The sequence below is a fragment of the Aotus nancymaae genome, unplaced genomic scaffold (genome assembly GCF_030222135.1).
Source record: "Aotus nancymaae isolate 86718 unplaced genomic scaffold, 86718_ANA_hifiasm-v0.15.2.pri h1tg000006l, whole genome shotgun sequence".
In the NCBI taxonomy this organism is placed as follows: Eukaryota; Metazoa; Chordata; class Mammalia; order Primates; family Aotidae; genus Aotus; species Aotus nancymaae.
The window spans coordinates 37,658,052-37,685,482 of record NW_026988417.1 but is presented as its reverse complement, the minus strand read 5'-3'; the positions used below and the strand labels follow the sequence as shown (position 1 = coordinate 37,685,482).

The 27,431-nt window shown below is 40.4% G+C and overlaps 1 protein-coding gene across 4 annotated transcripts; it reads left to right on the top strand.

Moving 5' to 3' along the window:
• Positions 1–4,129: 4,129 nt before the first annotated feature.
• On the top strand, positions 4,130–19,244 carry TLR6 (toll like receptor 6). 4 transcript variants are annotated; one of them, XM_021675652.2, is made up of 2 exons: positions 4,130–4,202; positions 14,486–19,244. In XM_021675652.2, exon 2 carries the CDS (start codon positions 14,550–14,552, stop codon positions 16,935–16,937), a length of 2,388 nt encoding a protein of 795 aa, XP_021531327.2. In that variant the 5' UTR covers positions 4,130–4,202; positions 14,486–14,549; the 3' UTR covers positions 16,938–19,244. The 4 variants fall into 4 exon arrangements, with proteins under 4 accessions (XP_021531327.2, XP_064222427.1, XP_064222418.1 ...); XM_064366357.1 differs by lacking the exon at positions 4,130–4,202 and adding an exon at positions 4,243–4,266; XM_064366348.1 differs by lacking the exon at positions 4,130–4,202 and adding an exon at positions 4,899–5,014.
• Positions 19,245–27,431: the final 8,187 nt, after the last annotated feature.

The following is a 27,431-nucleotide window of genomic DNA, read 5'->3' as shown; positions in this document are numbered from 1 at the left end:
GAATTGTTGACATCAGAGGAAGAGTTGGAGGTGAGAGATAGAAAGTGGGATTCAGGCCACTGAGATTATGAAGGGGGTGCAGCCATTGCTAATAATGATAACTAGGATATATTAAGGGAATGCATGACTGAGGTAGGGTGCAGGACAAGATCATTAGGAGAGAGAATTGAAGAGTCTCTATGTGGCTATTGAAATCACTAGAATTATGAAAGGGGTGGTATCGGACTTCAATAGTGAGTAGTGCTAGAATACTTGATGAAGCAGTGGGGCTCAGAAGATGACTTCAATCAGAAGGAGTAGGTTTGGCGGAAGGAACAGTGATCTGGAAGTAGCAATGAGAGTCAAGAACACCTGCACCAACTCCTAGGCCCTGGAGTGTGAAGGGTGCAGCCGAGAACATGTAGACCACTAGAGGGTGCTGTGCTCAGGCCAGCGTGTAGGTCTCAGTCCCCTGATCTTCATGGGGTTAGAATGGAAGGGACTCACCTCAAGAGCTTTCGAAATAAAATGTATGCCCGGCCCCTCCCAGATCACTTAGATCAGAATCTCCAGACATGTATGTGTGCTCCTGTTTCTTCATGTTCTAGCCACCATTTGGTATTATGAGATGTTTTAAATTTTGTCCACTTTAGGGGTGTACAATAGTGTCTCCTGGTTGTCTTAATTTGTATTTTCCCATGTTCTAATGAGGATGCATACCTTTCCATGTGTTAGAGGTAGTTCTATTGCCTTTTCTGTTATCCATCTGTTGATATCCTTTGCTCACTTTCCCCCATTGGGGTTGTTAGTCATTTTAAAATTGATTCGTAGGAAATCTTTATGTATTTTGCATATTAACCCTTTTGTGATTATACATGTTGCAGATACCTTCTCCCAGTCTCTGGTTTGTCTTTTTTTAATTCAGCAGAGAAGTTTAGGTTTACTGTCAATACTTAATATATAAATTATCAAAATTGTTTTGAGATGAGTCTCACTCCGTTGCCCAGGCTAATTGTAGTGCAGTGGGATCTCAGCTCACTGCAACCTCCATCTCCCGGGTTCAAGCGACTCTCGTGCCTCAGCCTCCTGAGTAGCTGGGACTACAGGCACCCGCCACCAGGCCCAGCTAATTTTTGTGTTTTTAGTAGAGATGCGGTTTCACCACGTGGGCCAGGCTGGTTTTGAACTCCTGACCTCAGGTGATCTGCCTGCCTCAGCCTCCCAAAGTGCTGAGATTACAGGTGTGAGCCACTGTGCCTGGCCAAAATTATCAATCTTACCTCTGTTGAATGTGTAGCTTATGATATTGATAATTGTCACAGAACTTATTTTAAAGCTGTTGGTAGGCACAAATATTTATTTATTAATTGTCTGGGGAAAGACAAATAACATTTTTTAAAAAGTAAAAATCATCAAAATAATGTGTTGCCTGTGTCTGTATTGGGACAGTATATTTGCTGGCTTTAGATTATGTTTATGATACTTATCCCACTGTGACGCTATTTTTTAAAAATTAAGTAATATATATAGTAAAAAAAGTAATACATGTGTTATTCATATAAAAATAATATACATAGTAAAAAACATGTAAACAGGAAAAAAAGCATAAAATGGTGAAGAGGCTGGGCAGGGTGGCTCAAGCCTGTAATTCCAGCTCTTTGGGAGGCTGAGGTGGGAGGATTGCTTGAGCCCAGGAATTCCAGACCAGCCTGGGCAACATGGCAAAACTCTGTCTCTGTTAAAAAAAAAAAATATATATATATATATATATATATATATATATAAATTATCTGTGCATGGTGGTGCGTGCCTGTGGTCTCAGATGCTTGGGAAGCTGAGGTGGAAGGATCAGGTGAGCAGGGGAAGTCAAGGCTGCAGTGAGCTGTGACTGTGCCACTGCACTCCAGCCTGGGCAACAGAGCAAGACCCTGTCTCACACACACACACATACACACACACACACAAAGGCGAATAATTTCTTTCTCTTAGTTCCCCTGCTCAAAGGTAAACATTTCTTATGTATCCTTTGAGAAAAAAGATTCATATGCCTGTATCAACATAAGTAAGTAGACCCTTGTATTAAGTTTCCTGTAGTTACCATAAGTCACCACAGCCTGTGTAGCTTATAACAGCAGAAATTTACTTCTCAAAGTTCTGAAGGCCAGAAGTTCAAAATCAAGGTGTTCATATGGTGATGCTCTCTCCAGTCTCTGGTGGCTCCAGGCATCCCTGGCCTTGCCTTGTGGCTGCAGCACCCCAATCTCTGCCTGTGTTTGCAAATGCTCCGCTTCTCTCTGTGTCTCTCTGTGTGTTAGGAGGACACAGGGTGTCTTATAAGGCAGCATGGTGTGATGCTTAAGTGTATGGGCACTGGGGCCAAACCGCCTTGGTTCGAACCCCAGCCCCACCACTGACCAGCCGTGCAAGCTTGAACCATTACCCAGCTGCTCCTGCCCCGGTGCTAAGTGGAGATGGTGTGACAGTACTTATCTCATAGCACTTTAATGAGTGAATGCTTGGAAAGTAGTCACAGCAATGCCTGGCAAGAAGATAACCTATGTAAATGTGTAATAGACTAGATTTTATACAATTGATGCCATACTCTCCTTATGGTTCAGCACCTTGATTTTCTTTCTTTCTTTCTTTTTCTTTCTTTCTTCCTTTCTCTTTCTTCCTTTCCTTTCTTTCTTCCTTTCTTTCTTTTCTTTCTCTCTCTGTCTCTTTCTTTCTCTTTCTTTCTTTCCTTCCTTCCTTCCTTTTTTTCCTTCCTTCCTTCCTGGAAGAAGATAACTTATGTAAATGTGTAATAGACTAGATTTTATACAATTGATGTCATACTTTCCTTACAGTTCTGCACCTTGATTTTCCACTCCCCTCCCCTCCCCTCCCCTCCCTTCTCTTCCCTCCCCACCCCCGCTTCCCTCTCCTCCCTCCCCTTCCCTTCCCTTCCCTTCCTGGAAGAAGATAACCTATGTAAATGTGCAATAGACTTGATTTTATACAGTTGATGTCATATTCTCCTTACGGTTCTGCACCTTGATTTTCTTTCTTTCCTTCTTTTTTCTTTTTGCCAGTCTTGCTCTTTTGCCCAGGCTGCAGTGCAGTGGCACACTGTCGACTCACTGCAACCTTTGCCTCCCGATTCTCCTGCCCCAGCCTCCCGAGTAGCTGGGATTACAGGTGCCCACCATGATGCTCACCTAATTTTTCTACTTTTAGTAGAGACAGGGTTTCACCATGTTGGCCAGGCTGGTCTGGAACTCCTGACCTTTGGTGATCCTCCTGCCTCGGCCTCCCAAGTGCTAAGATTACAGGAATGAGCCAGCATGCCTGGCCTGCACCTTGATTTTCTTCACTTCATAGTATGTCCTGAAATCTTTACCCCTCAGTATACAAAAAAGCATATGATTTACATAGAATTCCAAACTCCTTACTATTAGGACTTCTCTTCTGTATCAGTCACTACTCCAGCCCCTTTAAATTCATCATCTTTCCTGAAAGTACTCCCATTTTGTAGATGAATAAATGGAGGCTAAGGAACTTGTCCCAAGCCTCACAGTAAGTGGCCAAGTACAGAGTTCGGCCCAGTACTGTCTGTTTCTTTCTTTGTTTAACTGTCATTCCTGTCTTCCCTATTACTTGATTTTTTTGTGTTTTTGTCATCCCCTTGCAGACATTTCTGAGTTATGACAGCCTTGACAAGAATAGTCTCCTTGTTCACGAACGTTGGTGTTGTGATGCAGTCTCCTAAAGAGACGCATCAGTGTGCCCAGATCTGCAGTGAGGGTTGTGTGTTTTCTTAAGATTCTAGTCTACAGTTACTTGAAATTCCCTCAAAGCCACACCCAGCCCTTTTCCTTGGCTTGTTTCGAAAATCTGTTTTCCCAGGGTCACAGATACCTGCTGTTTTCTAGCTGTCTGTCTCCTTTTGTCAGTGGAGCAGAGACCCATCCACTCCTTACTGAGCCTCCCCAGGCCTGAGGAGACTTCCTGTTATGTTTGATGAGTAAGGATGAATCATAAGAAGCTGGCCTTTCTCTTCCTCCTGAAAGCAGAAGTGATTCTTACTGAGATGTCCAACTTTGTCATTAGCCAAATTATAAGGTTTTAACTTGTTTTTTATTTTTTATTTTTAATAAGGATGAGATCATGCCAGACAGTGAGATTAATTATAGAATGATTGTTTCGCTGATGCTGTCTGTTCTTTGCAGAACTTCAGTTCGGTGAGAAGTCTGGGGAAAAGGGTTTACTGGCCACCAGAAGTCTCTGCTTAACCAGACACTTCTGGTAATCAACCTTTGTTGATGTCATTCTGAAATTCTTCTAAATGGTCTTTAGAAAATTGATTTTTAAATTAGTCCTGCAGGATTTTAGTGTTATTTATTATTCGTAAATTAAAATTGAAAGCATTTAATAACACCAAATGTTGATCAGAATGTGGGTGTGATTCCTCCTAGATATGGCTAAATATGTAGCCATAAATATGTATCAATCAGTAAACTTTCCTTAGAAGTTGATTTTTTTTAAAAAAAAACCCAAATTGTGGAGCTATACTTATTTTATTTTAAAGTATCCCATCCAGCTAAAATAATGCTCAAAATCACTTGATAATGGTAATTGCAATTGTTCTTGATATGTTAAATATGGTGATATTAGAAAACAGGGTGTTTAAAACAACTTTCCACTCGGGTGACAAATGTAATATCCAGGCTGCAAACTCTTACAGAGAAATATTACCTTAGAAAAATATTTGTCTTCACATTGAAATGTTTGTAAGTTGTTTCCTCACATGAATTAGAAAAGTTGATTGCTGGTTTAGTCTGTAGCCCAGAAAAAGCTTACATACCTCCTGACCTGTGAAAGGGAAATACATAGGAAGGAGTAATTCCAGTATAGGCCAACAGATGGCACCAATCTGTTTCTAAGGTACCGCTTTACTTAATTTTAAACTAAGGACTTGTATTTGTCAAGCATTTACCGTTGTGTTTCCGTGCATTGACAAGTTATTTTCTCTTCTTCTGAAAAAGAGATCTTGGTAAGTAAAAAGACTTCTGTGGCTTTTTCACATTATGGCACAGGTGCTTCAAATAAGCAAGTTTGCTAACCATTGAATAGGAAATAGGTAGTGTTTCCTTTTGCCGGTCCTTTTGCAAAATGCTTTGAAGTGGTTTCTTTTCGCCAATGTTGCAAATGTCCTTTGAATTTCACAAGCAGATAAAAAGCGGTGTCTTTACAGCAGTCTTGAAAAGATAGAAAACAACTAGCACTTGTAATAATTAAGAAAAAAAGTAACTCATGTTATTTATTTCTTCTGCTTTGGTCTAGTCAATTTTCTCTTTTTTTCTTTCTCTAGTTTATTATTTTCAGAAACATTTAATAGTATTTTATATATTCCACTGATATGGCACCTATATATGATGTATTTTTATAGCAGACGTGTGTTTGATCCCCCTCGTCGCTTGGTACTGCAATAGTTTGCTGGTCTGTCTGTCACTAATTCATAAGCTTTTCGAAAGCAGGAATTATGTCAGTCCTATTCATATTTATATCCCCAGTGCCTAATGCCTAGCATGGCTCTGGCAGAAAAATAGGCTCTGAATAGACATTTGTTAAATGGAGGAAGTGACCGCGACCAAGCCCTTCACAACCTTGAATCTGGCACAGTCTAGCAATTGCCTTCCTCTGGTTCCCTCACCTTAAGTTTGACAAATGAAACAATGTTTCTCTCGTCTGTTTGTTGATTATGTGATCTTTCCTCTACTTATCTCACTTAATTCTGTTTTCTGGTGGCTTCTTTTTTTGTAGTTTTAATTTTCATAGGTGTTGTCTACCTTTTTTTTCTGAAATACAGTTTTTTCATCTTTTACCTCACCCTTTTCATTTGATGCACTTAAAAAATAAACGGCTTTTACCTATTTATATCTTTTTACTTTCTTTAAAAAAACTATGAACTCTCTAATCTTCCACTCTCATCTTCCTATGTTTCCTCTGTTTATCCCCCATAAATATAAAAGTTACTGTTTTGTTCATTTGGTGTATACGCTAGGAACTGCCTCAGAATATGAACGCCCCTGGAGGAATATTGCGTGTTTGTGGCAGGGTGCTGTAAGGACAGCTGATCAGCTTTTCCACCTGGTGGCTGAATTTCAGTCCCATGAACCCAGACACCGTGGGACCTGTAGGGTGGGTCCTCATCTGTGAATGTCAGTTATCTATTATTATCTGAAAGGTCTCTGTCTTTATATTTTAATATTCCAAATAAAACAACCATGTTTCTTTTTCTTTCTTTTTTTTTTTTTTTTGAGTCTCACTCTGTTGCGAGGCTGGAGTGCACTGGTGCGATCTCCGCTCACTGCAACCTTTGCCTCCTGTGAAGTTCAAGTGATTCTCCTGCCTCAGCCTCCCGAGTAGCTGGGATTTACAGACGTGTGACGCCACGCCCGACTAATTTTTGTATTTTTAGTAGAGACCGGGTTTCACCACGGTGGCCAAGATGGGCTCAATCTCTTTTTTTTTTTTTTTTTTTTGAGACGGAGTCTCGCTCTTGTTACCCAGGCTGGAGTGCAATGGCGCGATCTCGGCTCACCGCAACCTCCGCCTCCCGGGTTCAGGCAATTCTCCTGCCTCAGCCTCCTGAGTAGCTGGGATTACAGGCACGCGCCACCGTGCCCAGCTAATTTTTTTGTATTAATAGAGACGGGGTTTCACAATGTTGACCAGGATGGTCTCGATCTCTCGACCTCGTGATCCACCCGCCTCGGCCTCCCAAAGTGCTGGGATTACAGGCGTGAGTCATTGCGGCCAGCCCGCATGTTTCTGTAAAGATAAAATATAAAATATTTTTACACAGCTATAAAGACAGCTCTTAGATTGTCTTAAGATAACTTCCATGGATTATAAAATATGCTCATAATGAGACATTTTAAGGATTTGAAAGTATAAGGAAGAAAATTAAATTCATCTATAATTCAGAGATTTAGAGAACTACTATTAGTATTTGATATATTTCATCACATTTTTTGTCCTCTAGACTTTATGTACGTCATGTTTTAATCATATTTTGCAAAATTAGAGTCATACTACATATATAATTGTGTATTACTGTATTCATTTATCATTTTTTCAAAGTATAATATTTGAGGCTGCATATTATTTAATTATGTATAACTGATTTAACCATTTTCTACAGGAGAGATTGATTTTTTTCAATATTTTATTATGTCATGAGTACTCTTATAGTCATATCTTTTGTGTGCATTTTTGACTATTTCTTTAGAAAATTCCTTGTAGTGGAATTGCTAAAATAAAGGGAGGTATATTTTTAAGATATTTATATAAATTACCAAATTGCCCTTTGGAAAGGTTGTACTAATTTTTCATTTCTGCCTAAGTAGCAAATGAGGGTTCTTATTTTAGTTTCCACCTACCAACATGGATATTATATTTTTTAATTTTCCTGGTTTGATAGGTGAAAATAAAATCTTGCCTTTTAAAAAAATCTTTGAAGAAACAAGAATCCTCCTTTGACTCCCTGTATCTTCTTATGCTTAAATATCTTACAGTAAAAATTACAGGCATTCTGGAAAGCTATTTCTAAATGCTTTATTCTCTATCTCTAAAAAAATTACATTTTCCTAAAATAACCAAGTAACATTACCAAAAATTAAAATGTATTTCTTAATAGCATCTAATGACTGGGCTGTCGTGGAATCTGCCCCTCCTCCTGTTACTAAATATGTTTTATAGCATGTCTGTCCTAACTGAGATCTAATCCAAGATCATGAGTTTCATCTAGATGTTATGTGTTTTTTGTTTTAATATGCAGTTTTATTTTTTGTGAGATTGGACACTATTCATTTTATTGGCAATTTGTTTTTTGGTAAATTATTCAGTAAATAATATAGTAAACTTAATTTTGAATGTTGAAAGTTTGAAAAATCTAGATTAAAAACTAAGAGGAAAATAAAATTCCATTGTGATATTACTGTGCAAAGATAATCACTGTTTGTATCCCGGCATGTATCTTATTAATTTTTCTATATGCATAGGTACATATTTACTTTGGTACTTTTTAAATAAACTGCTTTTTGTCACTTACATAAAGTGAAAATTTTTTCATGCAATTCGATTTTTATTATTTTTAAAGGCTACATAGTACTATTTAATTATACAGTGAATCTAAAATTTATTTGACAACCTGCTACTTTTGGATAATTGAGGGATTTTTTTCAAAATAGAATTTATTTTTACCAGGAGCAGTGGCTTGTACCTGTAATCCCAGCTCCATGGGAGGCTGAGGTGACAGGATGGCATGAGCCCAGGACCTTAAGCTATGATTGTGCCACTGCACTCCAGCCTGGCCAGTGGAACAAAACCTCATCTCTTAAAAAAAAGTGTTTAAGAAAATAATAATGATAATAATTTATTTTGTGCCAGCCACTTTATTGTATTCTTTTACTTGTGCTAACACTTTTTCAGTGACTTCTGTTTGGTTTTCCACATTGACAGTCTTATCTTCTGAAAATAATGATGATCCTCTTTCTTCATTTCAATGTTTCTTCCTGTTATTTTTTATTCTTTATTGCAGTGTCTAGAACTTCTAGAAATAGCCGTGTGTGCACTCTTGATGTTGACTTTAGCAGGAATGCCTTGGGGTGGCATATTGATCAAAGTTAGGTATTTGAGGTATTCTTTATTTTGGAAACGGAGGCTCGCTCTGTCACCAGGCTGGAGTGCAGTGGTACAATCTTGGCTTACTGCAACCTTGGCCTCCCGGGTTCAAGCCATTCTCCTGCCTCAGCCTCCTGAGTAGCTGGGACTACAGGTGCATGCCACCATGCCCAGCTAATTTTTGTATTTTTAGTAGAGATGGGGTTTCACTGTGTTAGCCAGGATGGTCTTGGTCTCTTGTCCTTGAGATCCACCTGCCTTGGCCTCCCAAAGTGTTGGGATCACAGACGTGAGCCACCACTCCTGGCCTGAGGTATTATTTATCAAGTTTTCAAAGTATCTTTTAAATATCTAAAGTTGTATTTTTAATCAAAGATGAGGACTGAATTTTATCAAGTGAATTTTTCACCTTTTTGGGATGCTTATCTATTTTTCTTGTTTGACCTACTCATGTGAATTATTGTCATAGACTTGTTAATGATAGACCATTTCTACAATTCCAGAAACATCCTAATTACTCATTGTGTTATTTCTTCAGGACACAGCTAGATTGATTGGGGTTTCTTTATTCTGAGCTCTATCCCTTCCCCACAAATGACTGAAATTTATTCCTTTCATTTGTATTTTCTCATAATTACTCTTAATTTTATAATATATATACTTATGAATATTTTGCTAACAATATCAAGAGTTAATTGACATCTATAGCTTCCTTTCAATCAGGCAAGTGTCTTACATGGTTTTAGTACACTCTCTCCCTCCTTAGCCCACGTTCAGCCAATTCACTTGTTATCATTGGCAGTTTTTAGCTCGAGATTTTTATTAAGATTTTTGTCATCAATACTTTTTTCGTACTTAGCACTAAATTTTACTACTTTCTTTTGCTAAATAATCCTCCTTGTATCTTATGATTTTGGAGTCAATTTCTTTTTAAACTCTCCATCCTCTGGGAATTCAGATATGGATCTGTCTTCTATGTCTTTTAGTATTTTAGTATGTTTTCTATCTCTTTGGCCTCCTGTGCTGAGTTTTGGAAAATTCTTCTTGGTCACCTCTATCATTAATTTTCTCATTAGTGGTGCTATTTGCAACTCAATTCATCCAATGAGTTTTCCGTTTCGATAATTGTCTTTAATTTCCATGATTCTTACTCTATTTTTAGAAGAATCTTGCCTCTTTCTGAGGCTATGATAAATGCCTATTCTGCTCTTTTATTTCTGTTTGTTGGGTGTTAACTTCTTTCATATCTTGAGTTTGGCTCCTTTCTGTTATGGCATTTGCTTTCTGCAGTGTCATGCTTCTTGCTTGTGCAACCCAAACTCTGTTTAAGGCTTCCTGTGAACATGCTGTTGATCTATTTTCATAGCCTGCTTGTTGGGATTGTGGATCAAACCAGTCTCTACTAATTTCCTTTTTTCTTTTTTTTTTTTTTTTGAGACGGACTCTTGCTCTGTGGCCCAGGCTGGAGTGCAGCAGCACAATCTCAGCTCACTGCAGCCTCCACCTTCTGGGTTCAAGTGATTCTCCTGCTGAGTACCTGGGACTACAGGTGTCCAGCACCACGCCCGGCTAATTTTTTTATTTTTAGTGGAGACAGGGTTTCACCATGTGGGCCAGGCTGGTCTTGAACTCCTGACCTCAGCTGATCCACTCATCTTGGCCTCCCAAAGTGCTGGGATTACAGAGGTGAATCACTGCACCCGACCCCAGTCTCTACTAATTTTTACGGACTGGGCTGGCCGGTCCTCAGGCCCCTGAGTTATGTATATGGGCACTGGTGGTGATGGGTCCAGGCAGGAGGTCCTTCAGCCTCCAGGAGATTTATTTGGATACTTGCAGTGGCAGTAATGGACCAAATGGGAAGGCAGGTTCTTGGGCCCTTGCACAATTCGTGTGGCATCAACTGTAGCAGTAGAAAAAGTGGGCCAACCCTCTGGCCCCCGAGTGGCATACACAGGCAGCAGCAGGCTGGGCAAGCCAGTCCGCAGGACCCCATGTGGCATGTGTGGATGAGTGTTGGCCATGGCAGTGGCAGGCAGGCACTAGCAGTAGAGCGCATGGTGGACCTGTCCTCAGGCCCCTTGAAGGTGTGGGTAGGTGTGTGGTAGTCCTGCTGCTAGGGAAGTGGGGTTGCTGTAATTGTCAGTGGCCCTGGGCAGGTAGCTCTTAGGCTCTGGGGAATGCATACTTTGACTCACTCCCTTTGTCCCAGGGAGAGACACTAGGTGCACTGTGCTTCCTGTTTCCTGGGATGTAGGGCATTGCATGGGCAAGAGTGCTGGGGAGCTAGCTGCACTGCTGGGTTTAGCTGGCATTACAATACTGTAGCCGTCTAGGTGGATGTAGGAGAGTATCAGTGGGGCTTCAGGGGTATGGAGATTCAGGGTTGTTGGGCCCCAGAACAGGATGTGTATGGTGAGGGCTGGACTCTTAAAATAGCACTATGCTGAAGCTGTTTGGATCTCAGGGCATGGGTTATGTGGGACCCAGTATGAAGTCTCATTGTGAAACAAATGCCATTGCATATATTCCAGACAGTCTCAGGGCCTGTGAGGGCCAAGGGGCTAGCTCATGGCTAGGATTACAGGAGTCTATAGTGGAAATGGGGACCTCTGAAGATCTCTCAGTTATCCTTTCCCTGGAATGGGGACTTCCTCCTGGTTCAGAGCTGGTCCCAGCTAGGCTGGCTGCTTCCCTTCCCTCTTCTTCCATGCCTCAGAGGTCCACTGTCACTTCCCTGCTGAGTTCCAGTGTTTTCTCTTAGATGCTCATTTAATGTGTGATTATCTGCTCACTGTTTTAGTTCTTTGCAGAGGGGGTGAGTGCTAGGTGCCTCTATTCAGCCATTTTATAGCTTCTCCACCTTGTTTTTTAATTACTGAATAATATTTTTATCGTGTGGATGTACCAGTTTGTTCATCTTTTTACCTATTGAGGGGTATCTTGTTGCTACTAATGTTTGGCAGTTATGAATAAAGCTTCTATAAACATCCATGTATAGGCTTTTATGTGAACATAAATTTTCAGTTATTTTGGTTAAATACCCAGGAATGTGATTTGCTGGATCATATGGTAAGACTATGCTTAGTTTTATAAGGAACTATCAAACTGCCTTCCATGGTAGCTGCACAATTTTGCATCCCCACCAACAGTGAAAGAGAGTTCTTGTTGCTCCACATCCTCACCAACATTTGATGTTGTTTTTGGATTTTACCCTTTCTCATAAGTGTAGTGTAATTTCATTGCTGTTTTAATCTGCAATACCCTGATGACATACGATGTTGAATAGCTATCTATATGTGTATTTGCTCTTTGTAGATCTTCTTTGGTGAGCTGTCTGTTTCGATTTTTGTGCCCATTTAAAAACTAGATTGTTTGTTTTATTATTGTGGAGCTCAAAAGTTCTTTGCATATTTTGGATACAAGTCCCTATCATTTATGTGTTTTGCAAATATCTTCTCTCAGTCCGTGGTTTGTCTTTTCACTCTCTTGCAGTTTCTTTTGCAAAGCAAACATTTTAACTTTAATGAAGTCCAACTTAACAGTGTTTTCTTTCTTGGATTATGTTTTTGATGTGGTATCTAAAAAGTCATCACCTAATCCAAAGTCACCTAGATTTTCTCCTATGCTATCTTCTAGAATTTTCATAGTTTTGCATTATACATTTATGTCTATGGTTAATTTTGAGCCAATTTTTGTGAAAACTGTAAGGTCTGCGTCTAACTTCCTCCTCCTCCTCCTTTTTCCTCTTCCTCCTCCTCTTCTTCTCCTTCTCCTTCTTCTTCATGTGGGGATCTACTTTCTCCAGCACCATTTGTTGAAAACACTATCCATTCTCCACTAAGTTGCCTTTGCTCCTCTGTCAAACAGCAGTTGATTATTTTTGTGTGGGTCTATTTCTAAGCTCTGTATCCTGGTCATTTGATGTATTTGTACATTCTTTCACCAAAACCACACTGCCTTGATTACTGTAGCTTTGTAGTAAGTCTTAATGTTAGGTAATGTCAGTTATCTGACTTTGTTCTTTTAATTTTTCCCCCCTGTGAAAGAACAGTACTTTCTTGTTTCTTTGCATGGCTAATTTTTTAAAAGCAAAAAAAATAGAGATTCCTTTAATGCCAAGTTACACAATCAAAAAGACAACAATCTCTTTCCATTTGCTTTTTGCAGAGTTTGTGTAACTTCAGGGCAAAATCCAGAGCAAGTCCACTGGCAAATCTGGGGGCTAGTGATTCTTTTTTTTTTTTCCAGACATTTTAAACACTAGAATGAGGTAGCTCTAGAAATCAAATTCTGTCCCCCTTTCCCAGAGGGTTTTTTTTTTTTTTTTGACAGGGTCTCATTCTGTCACCCAGGTTGAAGTACAGTGGTGTGATCATGGCTCATTGCAGCCTCAACTTCCCCAGGCTCAAACAATCCTCCCAACTCAGCCTTCCAAGTAGCTGGGACTATAGGCACATGCTATAGTCCAGATAATTTTTGTATTTTTTGTAGAGATGGGGTTTTGTCATGTTGCCCAGACTGGCTTTGAACTACTGGCCCAAGCAATCTGCCTGCCTTGCCTTCCCCAAGTTCCAGGATTACAGGTGTGCCTAGTTTCCCTTTCCCAGAGTGTATTGTTGCTTCTTGTGGCTTGTAGTTGCTTGTTTAATTACTTTTCTAAATATTTTTTATAAAGACTATTCTTTGTCATGTGTGGCTATTAAATTCTCTGTCCCGTTAGCTTAGTGGTCAGCTAGTGACTTGAGATTTCTTTAAACATCTAGAGCAAAAACAAAAACAAAACAAAATACCAAAAAAAAACCAAAAAACAAAAACTCCCCTGATCTTTGCAGATTGGCTGTGTTGGAGCACTTTCTCAATGCTTAGCCAGGCTATTCACAACTCCACCTTAGCCTTCACTTTCTGCGTGCGTGGAAGCTAGAGATCAGCCGGGGGTGAAAGTCGAGGATTTTCTCAGGTCTCTTCTGAGCATGTGTCCAGGCTTGGGCACGTTGGTGAACTTCTAGACTCCCTGGTATATACAGAGATTTCCAAAGCCTTTTTTCTCCCATATATCTTTGCATATTTCCCAGGGTTTTTGGCGTGTCCACTGCTTGCCCCCGCTGTTAGCCCTTGCTCAGGTGTCTATTTGCCTTTAAATGTTTACAGCACTGCTTGCTCCCTCTGTTAGCCCTTGCTAAGGAGTATATTTGCCTTTAAATGTTTACAACAACCACCACCCAGGAGGCTGCTCCAGCCCTAAGAAAGTTCTAAGGTGTGCAAAACAAAGGCAAGCCCCTGAGGGTGACTCCCTCAGGAAGCAACCAGACAGGTCAAAACACACAACCACAGTTCTTTGATAACAAGGCCTATATTGCTCCTTCTGGCATGAGCAAGCTATATAATGGGTAATAAAAAGTATCATTAAATTATGGGGATGGCCAGGAGCGGTGGCTCACACCTGTAATCCCAGCACTTTGGGAGGCTGAGGTGGGTGGATCATGAGGTGAGGAGATCGAGACCATCCTGGTTAACACGGTGAAACTCCGTCTCTACTAAAAATACAAAAAAATTAGCCAGCGTGGTGACACACGCCTGTAGTCCCAGCCACTTGAGAGGCTGAGGCAGGAGAATCGCTTGAACCTAGGAGGCAAAGGTTGCAGTGAGCTGAGATTGGGCCAGTGCACTCCAGCCTGGGCGACAAAAGCGAGACTCCATCTCAAAAAAAAAAAAAAATTGTAGGGACAGAAATGACTCTACTAGTGAATGAATAAATCATTTAGATTTTATGGTTAGTAAGTGGAGGTTTGAGAGTAACCATCTGATCTTTATTAATCTTAGTGTATATTTCTAGAATTTGGACTCATATCAAGATGCTCTGAAGAATAACAACCCTTTAGGACAGCCACTGAAACATCATGACCAAAGACAATGAACCTATTGTGAAAAGCTCCTGTTTTGTTTGCCTTATGATCATAATAGTTGGAACCATCATCCAGTTCTCCGACGAAAGTGAATTTGCAGTAGACAAGTCTAAAAAAGGCCTTACTCGTGTTCCAAAAGACCTACCGCTGAAAACCAAAGTCTTAGATATGTCTCAGAACTACGTATCTGAGCTTCAGGTTTCTGACGTGAGCTTTCTGTCGGAGTTGAAAGTTTTGAGACTTTCCCATAACAGAATCCAGCTACTTGATTTAAGTGTCTTCAAGTTCAATCAGGATTTGGAATACTTGGATTTATCTCATAATCAGTTGCAAAAGATCTCTTGCCATCCTGTTGTGAGTTTCAGGCATTTAGATCTCTCATTCAATGACTTCAAGGCCCTGCCCATCTGTAAGGAATTTGGCAACTTGTCGCAACTGAATTTCTTGGGATTGAGTGCTATGAAGTTACAAAGATTAGATTTGCTGCCAGTTGCTCACTTGCATCTAAGTTATATCCTTCTGGATTTAAGAAATTATTATGTGAAAGAAAATGAGACAGAAAGTCTACAAATTCTGAATGCAAAAACACTTCACCTTGTTTTTCACCCAAATAGTTTATTCTCTATCCAAGTAAGTATATCAGTTAATACTCTAGGGTGCTTACAACTGACTAATATTAAATTGAATGATGACAACTGTCAAGTTTTCATTAATTTTTTATCAGAACTCACCAGAGGTCCAACCTTACTGAATTTTACCCTCAACCACATGGAAACAACTTGGAAATGCCTGGTTAGAGTCTTTCAATACCTTTGGCCCAAACCTGTGGAATATCTCAATATTTACAATTTAACAATAATTGAAAGCATTCGCAAAGAATATTTTATTTATTCTAAAACGACATTGAAAGCATTGAAAATAGAACATATCACAAACCAAGTTTTTCTTTATTCACAGACAGCATTGTACACAGTGTTTTCCGAGATGAACATTATGATGTTAACCATTTCGGATACACCATTTATACACATGCTGTGTCCTCATGCACCAAGCACATTCAAGTTTTTGAACTTTACCCAGAATGTTTTCACAGATAGTATTTTTGAAAAATGTTCCACGTTAGTTAAATTGGAGACACTTATCTTACGAAAGAATGGATTAAAAGACCTTTTCAAAGTAGGTCTCATGACTAAGGATATGCCATCTTTGGAAATATTGGATGTTAGCTGGAATTCTTTGGAATCTGGTAGACACGAGGAAAACTGCACTTGGGTTGAGAGTATAGTGGTATTAAATTTGTCTTCAAATATACTTACTGACTCTGTTTTCAGATGTTTACCTCCCAGGATCAAGGTACTTGATCTTCACAGCAATAAAATAAAGAGCATTCCTAAACAAGTCGTAAAACTGGAAGCTTTGCAGGAACTCAATGTTGCTTTCAATTCTTTAACTGACCTTCCTGGATGTGGCAGCTTTAGCAGCCTTTCTGTATTGATCATTGATCACAATTCAGTTTCCCACCCATCAGCTGATTTCTTCCAGAGCTGCCAGAAGATGAGGTCAATAAATGCAGGGAACAATCCATTCCATTGTACCTGTGATCTAAGAAAATTTGTCAAAAATATAGGCCAAGTATCAAGTGAAGTAGTAGAGGGCTGGCCTGATTCTTATAAATGTGACTACCCAGATAGTTACAGAGGAACCCCACTGAAGGACTTTCACATGTCTGAATTATCCTGCAACATAACTCTGCTGATCGTCACCATCGGGGCCACCATGCTGGTGTTTGCTGTGACTGTGACCTCCCTCTGCATCTACTTGGATCTGCCCTGGTATCTCAGGATGGTGTGTCAGTGGACCCAGACCCGGCGCAGGGCCAGGAACGTACCCTTAGAAGAACTCCAAAGAAATCTCCAGTTTCATGCTTTTATTTCATATAGTGAACATGATTCTGCCTGGGTGAAAAATGAATTGGTACCTTGCCTAGAGAAAGAAGGTATACAGATTTGTCTCCATGAGAGAAACTTTGTTCCTGGCAAGAGCATTGTGGAAAACATCATCAACTGCATTGAGAAGAGTTACAAGTCCATCTTTGTTCTGTCTCCCAACTTTGTCCAGAGTGAGTGGTGCCATTATGAACTCTACTTTGCCCACCACAATCTCTTCCATGAAGGATCTAATAACTTAATCCTTATCTTACTGGAACCCATTCCACAGAACACCATTCCCAACAAGTACCACAAGCTGAGGGCTCTCATGACACAGCGGACTTATTTGGAATGGCCCAAGGAGAAAAGCAAACGTGGGCTTTTTTGGGCTAACATTAGAGCTGCTTTTCATATAAAATTAACACTAGTCACTGAAAACGATGTGAAATCTTAAAAAAAATTAAGGAAATCCAATTTAAGAAACCATTATTTACTTGGATTATGTGAATAGTACAGTTCTAAGTAGCTGTCTGGAGGTGTCTCCATTATCCTCATGCCTTCAGGAAAGACTTAACAAAACACCAATGTTTCATCTGGGGAATTAGGCTAGGAGGTGAGGTGGTACTCAACTTGCCAGTGACAGACAGTGCAGTCTCTTTTGGTTTAATCATTATGTTTCAAATTGAAACAGTCTCTCTCGAGTAAATGTTCAGTTTTTCAGTTCCTTTTCCAAATGGATTCTGTGTGAGCAACAGTTTATATGGCTTCATGGTTGCAAGAAAACAGTCAACTTCAGCATCATATGCTCTGGCCCTTAGAGTGCCCTGTGAATCCTATTGGTCTCTGGGTCAGCGTCATTATTTTCTTCAACTTTGGGGCTTGGGGAAAAATGAGATCAGCTATGACATATAAAAAAGTCTTTTGTTTCACATATGTGTAATAGCTTATTTAATCTTTTATCCTGCTACACAAATATATAATTAACCAATGAGGTCTCACGACGTAATAGTGTAGGTATGTAAAGGGAAATATGGACTTAGTCATAAACTGTTGAGGTGAAAGACGTGGATTTAGATACTTTCCAAGAAAACTCAGGGCCAAATTTATTTGTAACTAGATATTGAATGGGACTTTTCTGGTTGTCTCAGAATTCTGGCTAGAGCCTCAAAGCTGACAAAAGACAGTAAATGCACCCACATGATACTAGACACAGCCAGCCTAGACTTGAAAAAAGATCAGAAAGAGACCAATGACTCCCAGTCCATACTATCCATCTCTAGAAGACTAGAGTCAAAAGAGTGATTAAAGAGTCATTAAGTGGAGGTTCTAGATTAAGAGGGAGATTGCTTTGAATTTCTTGCAAAGACAAGTGTGAGGGGCTCTAAGCATGGTAGAAGGTAGCCTGGAATCCCACTCCAAGACTGAAAGCTTGCAGATTAACAGGAGCACTCAGGTTCAGTGCAGCAGATGGGGTGTGGCTTGAGAGCTCTTGGAAGAGCTTGATGAATGCTGGAGTTTGGGATGAGGGTGGGCACTGGCAACATAAAAACTGGTAAACAGTGCTTGGCAAATACAAGTGCTTGATAAATATTTGTTGAATGAATATGAGTGCTTCCCACCTGGGAAATTCAGAAGGTGAAAGTTTGGCTTGGGCAATCCAAAATGTCAGGATGAGAGAAGAGAAGCAGTGATAGCAACCTGCCCTTCCATTATTGGCGTGGTAAGAGTATGTGAATTTCTTCATATGGCTATGACTATGGAAGAGTAGCTGGGCTTGCGTTGTCATGATGGGATGTCAGCCAATAGGGCAGCATGTTGTGCAAAGAGACTACAGCAGTAAGAGGACTTGGGGTTGGGCAGAAGAGGGGTTCAGGGTTGATGTTGCTGCAAGAGGTCAGCTAGATGATGTGCCACTGCATCATGGAACTGTGCAATGTGGGGTACACTCAAGGCCTTCCAATAACACACAGATGCGCCCTGTGAAAAAGCCAGCATATGACTCTGCCATGTTAGCAGGCAGGAACATGTTAGCCTGTCTGCCTTATTCAATAGTTAACTACAGGAAGATCCACTCCTCTTTGTGTAATACCTCTTCCCTTGCAATGACATGGGAACCTAGAATATAGAGAAGACAGAGACAGTGGAGAAAGAATAAAGAAACCGATTACATTCCTTCTTCATTTCACTGTAAGAAAGGCCAAGCTGAATTTTGAATGAGGTGTGACACTGCTGTTAAATTGGACTGGAGTGGACATTTTAATCCCTTAAATAGAGGTGCAATGAGTAAAATGAGATTTGTCACTAAAATCTGTGGTATCTGCCCAAGATTCAAGAGTGATGGTGGAAGGAGATCCAACAGAACTTTGTTGTAAGGCAGTGGTTAGAGAAGAATGAAGCCCTTGCTTTCTGGACTTAGTTCATTCCATAAACTGGTTTTGGCCAGGCACAGTGGATCACACCTGTAATCCCAGCACTGTGGGAGGCTGAGGCAGGTGGATCACTTGAGGTCAGGAGTTTGAGACCAGCCCAGCAACATGGTAAAATTCCATCTCTACTAAAAATACAAAAATTAGCTGGGTGTGATGGTATGCACCTGTAGTCCCAGCTACTTGGGAGGATGAGGCAGGAGAATCACTTGAACCTGGGAGGCGGAGGCTGTAGTGAGCTGAGATAGTGCCACTGCATTCCAGCTTGGGCAACAGAGCAAGACTCCATCTCAAAAACATTAAAAGAAATAAATAAATAAACTGGCTTCATAATACCCGTAACAAAATAAGCCTTAATGATATTTTATTAGTGTCATCTTCTGTCTGTGTCAGCCCTTCCTTGCTCTTCAGGAGAACACTCATTTTCCTTCCTAGGCTCTATCCCAAAACGGCATATTCGTCCACAACCTCTATTGAACAGATTTGATGAACAGTTGCCTAATCTAAAAACAGTAAAAACAACAAACAACAACAAAAACTGCCACAGATTCTAAATGATCAAATCTTTTTAAATGGTATCAGTGTTTCCTACAAGATATTATTGACATTGAAAATATAGAATTTCAGCACTAACATTTTTTTTTAAAAACCTACATCCCCTCGGTGGAGGTGCCTCCCTGCAGTCGAAAGTGGAGTCCCACAGCCGCTCTGTGTCACATTCCTCCACATTCTTCCCATTTCTTTTCTTCACAGCACACATCACTGTCTGAAATTGTCTTGCTTGCTTTAGTTGTTTACTTGTTTTCTCTTTCTCTCCCCTAAAGTATAAGCTCCAGGAGAAAGGGAGCCTTCTTCACCTGTGCCCTGCCTCTCCCCAGTGCCAAGGGGACCCTGTGAACCACATTGTAGATGCGCAGTAAAAACTCGTGGGATGAGCAAATGGCTCTGAGATGGTCCCATGCAGGACATGTCTGTGAAGTCCTGGATTTTATCTAAAACGCCCGGGCAGACAGGGGCGGGGGGGTCCACAGGGCCACAGTTCCACCCTGATCTGCCCCCTGGGCGGCGCCTGCCCTTGGCAATGGATATCTTCGCCTTGCACACTGTTCCTCCCCATCCACCACTGGAGGACTGTTGGGAAAAGCTGCAAAGGAGAAAGGACTTACAGAGTGCCTACATAAATTGGTTTTGAGTAACACACAAACAAGGAACAACAAACTGCAGAAGGCCACAGGAGGCCTCTCAGGAGGAAAGCCTCTCCATGCCTCATGTTCCGGTGCAGGGTGACCTCGGCTCTGTTACCATAAACAATTGTGCTCAACGATGTAAAACCCCTTTGTAGCACTATGACGTAGCCAGACTTGTAGGCTCCTTGTAAGGCCTGTGTTCCATCAGCTGTTCATAGATAATAAGCTAAAGATAACCACATGTTCTTGTTTTGTGAAACTCCCAAACTGCCAATGTTATCAATTCTTAGAATGATACACCAGTTCCAGCCACTGATTCACTTTCTGCTCACTGATTCATTCCACCATCACTCCACCCCTCCCCTATAGATCAAAGTGATTGCAATCAATAAACAGTGTGGATGATCAGAGCTCAGGGCCTTCATTGTTTCCTCCAGAGTAATAAAGTGATGGCCCCCTGGTCCCACCTTTTCTCTTAATCTTTCTCTCATCCCTTTGTCACCACTGAATTCGGGGTACCCATGAGTGATGTGGGGCTCATGGATTCCCTACATAGCTGGGGTGACTCAGCTCCAGGTTTAGCAGGACATTGAGAGAAGGGAAAGGCTTTCTTTTGGAGGTTTGGTGAGCACTACTCTGTGCCTCACCTGCCTGCCCCACAGTGGCCCTGCAGCTCATCCCATGGGTCCCATTGCCTGGTAGGACATGTGCTTTTGTTTTGAGGGTTATGCATCTTCTGTGTCATCCTTTTTTGGGAGGTTGAAAAATGGGTTCAGAAAGACAAAAAAGAAAGAAAGAAACAAACAAAAGCAAACAAAAAACAAAACAAAAATCCATGCAAATAAAGTATCTCCTCCATCTGTGTTTGAGCTATTCCTTCTCATGCCCCCATCCAATGCCACAATTTGGTAAGTTTGCCTCAACATGTTTTTAGTTCTTAACACTGTGATGGGAATAACCAATAGATCCTGTAGCAAGATGTCAGGTTAAAAGGGATGGAGCACGGCAAAGATGACTAAGTTCTGAGATGTGTGTTGTTAGGTGATTTAACCTTTGGTTGAACATCATGGAGTGCACTCACACAGACATAGATGACATAGCTTACTACACACCTAGGCTTATGCTATAGCCTGTTGCTTCTAGGTGATTGTAACACAATGCTAAGTATTTGTGTATCCAAACATATCTAAACATATCAGGGATACAATAAAAATATGGTAAAAAATATAAAAAATGGTATACCTGTATAGGGGGCACTGATGTGGTTTGGCTGTGTCCCCACCTAAATAACATCTTAAATTCCCATATGTTGTGGGAGGGACCCAGTGGGAGGTGATTGAATCATGGGGGTGGATCTTTCCCATGCTCTTTTCCTGATAGTGAATAGGTCTCATGAGATCTGATGGTTTTGTAAGGGGGAGTTTCCCTGCACAAGTTCTCTCTCTTCCCTGCCGCCATGTAAGATGTGACTTGCTCCTCCTTGCCTTCTGCCATGATTGTGAGGCTTCCCCATGATTGTGAGGCTTCCCCAGCAGTGTGAAAACGGACTACTACAGGCACTTACCATGAATGGAGCTTGCAGGGCTGGAAGTTGCTCTGGGTGAGTCAGTGAGAGTGGTGAGTGAATGTGAAGACCTAGGACATGACTATATCCTACTGTGGACTTTATAAACACTGTACATATAGGCCACACAAAATTTATTAAAATTTTTTTCTTTCTTTAGTAATAAGTTAACTTTAGCTTACTGTAATGTTCTTACTTTATCAACTTTTTGCTTTAAATTTTTTTTGGCTCTTTAGTAATAACACTTAGCTTAAAACACAAAGACATTCTACAGCTATACAAAAATATTTTTCTTCTTTATATCTTTATTTTATGTTTTTTCTATTTAAAATTTTTTTATTTTTTACTTTTTAAACTTTTCTATTAAAAACTGAGACACACACACACACACATTAGCCTAGGGCTACATAGGGTCAGTATCAATATCATCATCTTCTGCCTCTATCTCTTGTTCCATTGGAAGGTCTTCAGGGGCAATAACACGCATAGAGCCATCATCTCCTATGGCAACAATGCTTTCTTCTGGAAAACCTCCTGAAGGACCTGCTTGAGGCTTTTTTATAGTTCGATTTAAAAAATAAGTAGGAATACACTCTAAATTAATGATTAAAGTTACCGTCTAGTAGATACAGAAACCAGTAACATGGTTGCTTATTATCATTATCAATTATTATGAACTGTGCATAATTATACAGTACTATGCTTTTATATGACTGTCAGTGTAGAATGTTTGTTTACAGCAGCATCACCACAAACATGTGTGTAATACATTGCACTACAATGTTACTAGGCCATAGGAATTTTTTGGCTCCATTATAATCTTATAGGGCCATGGCTGTTGAGTGAAAAAGTGCATGACTGTACCACAAACTGAGTAGCTTATAAACAATGGAAATTTATTGCTTATAGTTCTGGAGGCTGCAAAGTCCAAGGTCAAGCTAACAGATTTGGTGCCTAGTGAGGGCCCATTTCCTGGTTTATAGATGGTTTGTCTTTTCACTGTATCCTTACATGTGAGAGGGCACTAATCCTATTCATGAAGACTCCACATTCGTGATCTAATTGTCTCCCAATAGCCGCAATTCTTAATACAGCTGTTCCTCCATATCCACAGGACATTGGTTCCAGGAGCCCTGTGGATCCCAAAGTCTGTGAATGCTCAAGTCCCTTATATAAAATGGCATACTTCCAGGCTGGACATCATAGTGAAACCCCATCTCTAAAAAAAATATATAAAAATTAGATGGACATGGTGGCACATGCCTGTAGTTCCAGCTACTCGAGAGGCTGAGGTGGGAGGGTAGCTTGAGTCCAGGAATTCCAGGCTGCAGTGAGCTATGATCATGCCATTGCACTCTAGCCTGGGCAATAGAGGAAGACACTGACTCTGAAAAAAAACAATGCACTATTTACATATAACCTATGTACATCCTCCCATATACTTAAATCATCTCTAAATTTCTTACAATACCTAATACAATTTAAATGTTATGTAAATAGTTGTTATACTATATGGTCTTTTATTTGTATTATTTTGCATTATTGTATTGTTATTTATTTATTCACTTATTGAATATTTTCAATCCATGGTTGCTTGAATCTGTGGATGTGGAACCCATGCATATGAAGGGCTGACTATATTATCCCCTTGGGGGTTAGGATTTCACCATATGAATTTTGGGGGGACACAAACATTCAGACCATAGCAAAAGGGATGAGAAACCTAGGTTATTGACCAGGGAGGGCTGCTAGGATGAGCCTTGCTGAAAGGTCTTTCATCAGGAGGGTCCTGGACATGTGACTGGGAAGGGTCCTGGGCATGTGGCTGGGAAGACCCTTCAAAGGGGAGGGCACGGTAGGTGCAAAGTTGGAAGTGAAAGAACACCGCGAGCAAAGAAAGTGTCAAGTTGGCAGTGTTGCTGGATGTGTTCGTTTCCTGTGGCTGCCATGACAAATTACCATGAACTCGGTGGCTTAAAACATCAGAAAGTTATTTCTTCCAGTTCAGGAAGGCAGAAGTCAGAAATCGAGGTCGGCAGGTTGGTTCCTTCCAGAGGTTCTCAGGGAGAAGTCATCCCTTTCCTGTCTCCTAGCTTCCAGCAGTTGCTGGCAAACCTTGGTGTCCCTTGGTTTGCAGATGCGTCAACTGCTTCTTAGAATGACCTGGGGAACATGCTCCAATTGTTATCACCTCCTATGTGGCACATAATATTTCTTTGTCTTTAGTTTTGGACCCAAGTGATAGGAAAAATTCCAGTTAACACTCTAATATGTAATCAGTAGAACCAACAGATGAGAAGAGAAACCAAAATTATTGGTAGGCTATTGAATTACATGGCAGATGAGCAATCTAAAATAAGTGTCCTAAATTTGGGTTAAACAATCAGTAATCTGTGCCTGTGTCTTCACGTAGTGTTCTCCTCTGAGTCTCTTTTTTTCCCTGTCTCTTACAAGGACACTCTAGTTGGATTTAGTGGCCTCCTTAATCCAATGGCATCACATTTTGGTCCTTAACTTAATTAGATCTACAAAGACTCTTTTTCCAATGAGATCACATACTGATATTTCAGAATAAATCTGAAACAAATGGACATAAATGTTTGGAGGGAGGGTGGAAGACACTGTTGAACCCAGTTCTCTGGGGTTGTCATGACCATCTCTGATGCCCTGGAGACTCAATTGAGTGTGGCAGCAGAAAAGAAATTCTATCCTGGAAAGAGTGAAGACTCTGAAAGAAGCTCGTTGGAAAGTCAGAGGTACAAAGAAAGGAGTAATAGGCAAAGAGAAAAGAATGGATGGATGTAAGAGCATAGGAGAGTGGATGGAGACCTGGGATATAAATGGGAAGAGTGTGTGAGTTTTAAGACAATGAGACCACAAATATGGGGAAAGGAGGATGTATTTCCGCCTAGGTTTCTGGAGAGTGTTTTGATTAGAAAGGAATGAGACTAAACTACAGGGAGTAAAAGACCTGAGGGGATTTCTAAAACCACAGGTACTTTCTGAGAGTTTCAATTACAGTTAGTTATGAGGAATCTCATCATCTAGTCCATGTGGAGTAGTTTTAATTTTTCTCCAGTCATTCCATCTACTGGGTTCTAAAGTTCTCCCCTTATCACTTATTAATGAGCAGGTTTAATACTTCTCAGTCCTTTTGAGATGTTGCTACTGCAATCTAGTTTAAAACTCTAAATCTCCATCTCCATCTAAAGTTCACTTCTTTCTGCATATCACAGGCTAGGCTTCTAGCTCAACGTTGGCATATATTTTGGAGGTAGGCATGGTTTATCTGAGATACACTCTTCTTGCCCCTTCCTCTCCCAGATCTAGCTTTTCTGATGTGGAGATCAGGGTTGAGTGATAAGAAGGTGGATATCCTTTTCTATAGTTGTGTTGATTAAGGTACAGGCTAACCTGCAGAACACGGACACCTCAAACACAGAGGCTTAAATAAGAATCAGGTTTATTTCTTTCTCAAATAATAGAAAAAAATAGTGCTAAGAGGTCTACAATAGGTAAGTTATCCCTACTCCACAGAGTCATTCAAGGGCTCAGGATGGCCAGATGGCTCTGTTTACTATTGCTCTGGTCTTCTCCTATGGCCTCCATTCTCTTACATGGTACCACAGGAACTGATGAAGCCCTCCTCTGCCTTTTTGTATGTGTGTGGCCCAAGGGGCACTTAGGTGGAAATACACTCCCTTTCCCAGATACCTGATACCACAGTCTCTAATTGCCAGTTGGCAAGGGTTGGTCCAATGGAAATCTCCAACAGAGTAGACACCAGTCCCTCTACTAACTTACACTCCTGAACTCCAGGGGTCACGTGTAATGTTCTCTAAGACTGCTCAGAGGGGTAGGAGGATCAACCTCAGAGGGTGATCCTGCATATTGCTGCATCAAAACAAGCATCCTCTTGAGGAAAGTGATGCCTGATCTCCCTGTCCAGTGTCTATGAGTTATGCTACTGTTATTCCCCCTTCACTTGGCTTGAGAAAGAGGTCATCTCTTGTATAGGGAGAAGAGCTCGCAGGCTTATATCATAAACATTCATCTCCTGGTGCTGCTGACTCTCTTGCCACCCTCCCCAGCATTCTCAGGTGGATGGGGGAAGGTAGGGTGGGGTGATGCTGTAGATGGTGCTATCTGATTCAACTGCTTCTTAGAATGCCCTGGGGGACATGCTCCAATTGTTAGCAGATTTCTACAGAATGTGGTACATAATACTTCTTTGTCTTCAGTTTTGGACCCAAGTCATAGGAAAAGTTCCAGTCAACATCTTATTATGTAATCACTACAACCAACAGATGAGAAGAGAAACCAAAATTGTTGGTAGGCTATTGAATTACATGGCAGAGGAGCAATCTAAAAAAAAGTATCCTAAATTTGGGTAAAATAATCAATAAAAAAGATCATTCATGTATAGTAATGGAAAAAAAGGCAAAGAATAATGGTATGGGGGTTTATATCTATTGGTTCAAAAAGTCCACTTTGTAGAATATATATTAAGAAAATAATTGTTCAAACACATCCCAAGGAAATATTGCTGTTTATTGCAGAATTGTTTCTAATTGCAAAAATTGGAAGCAACTTAAATATCCAACAACAGAAGACTGGTAAAATACATTATAAACTAAAATATTAAAAAGTACATTATAAATAAAATGGAATGTTATCCAGCCATTAATGATGAAATTATAGATGGATAATTACTGACATGAAAAGATATTTATGATGGATTATGAATTAGGAAAATCAGATTACAAACAGTATACATCGTATGAAGCTATGTGTGTGTGCATGCACTTGAGCATGTGTAAGTAGATTAATTGTTACAAACTTCCTGAATCACAATTTGCAGTAGGAGCCAAGACCCTAAAGAATGTTTATATATCTAGAAAAATGACTGCATGGTTGCTCTAAAAATGTTATTGGTGTACCTCTATTTGACAAGATTATTGTTGATTGAAATACTCTAAAATTTATTTATATTTCTTGATTTTTCTTCAGTAAACATTTGTTACTTAGATAATTGAAAATTAAAATAACTTAAAAAATACTTCTAAGAAGGACACATACACATATATCTATCTTATCTTGTTGTGAAAAAAAGCTTTCTAAATCTAAAAGCAGGCTAGCCATGGTGTGCTGGAGCTCGCTTGTACATATTTGTAAAATCTGATTCTAAAATATTCAGGGGCCAGGCATGGTGGCTCATGCTTGTAATCCCAGCACTTCGGGAGGCTGAGGCAGGTGGATCACTTGAGGTCAGGAGTTTGCAACTAGCCTGACCAACATGGTGAAACCCCATCTCTACCAAAAATACAAAATTAGCCAGGTGTGATGGTGCATGCCTGTAATCCCAGATACTTGGGAGGCTGGGGCAGGAGAATCACTTGAACCCAGGAGGCGGAGATTGTAGTGAACCGAGATCATGACATTGCACTCCAGCCTGGGCAACAAGAGTGAAACTCCTTCTCAAAAAATAAAATAAAATAAATACATACATAAAAATAAAATATTCAAAAATTTTGCAAGATAATTAGTTGGTAGCTAGCCCTCAGCTATAGTGGGAATATTGACACTGCAGATATCAGCAAATGCTACAGATCAGACTTTTCTTTTGAACCTGCTTTACTAGCACACAGCTCAATGACAGTAATAGCAAAGAAAAGGGGAACTTATTTGTTTTATTTTTTTGAAATGGAGTCTCGCTCTGTCACCCAGGCTGGAGTGCAATGGCGCGATCTCGGCTCACTGCAACATCCACC

Coding starts and splice junctions, on each gene's coding strand:
- TLR6 (XM_021675652.2), top strand. CDS start 14,550: ATGACCAAAGACAATGAACCTATTGTGAAAAGCTCCTGTTTTGTTTGC.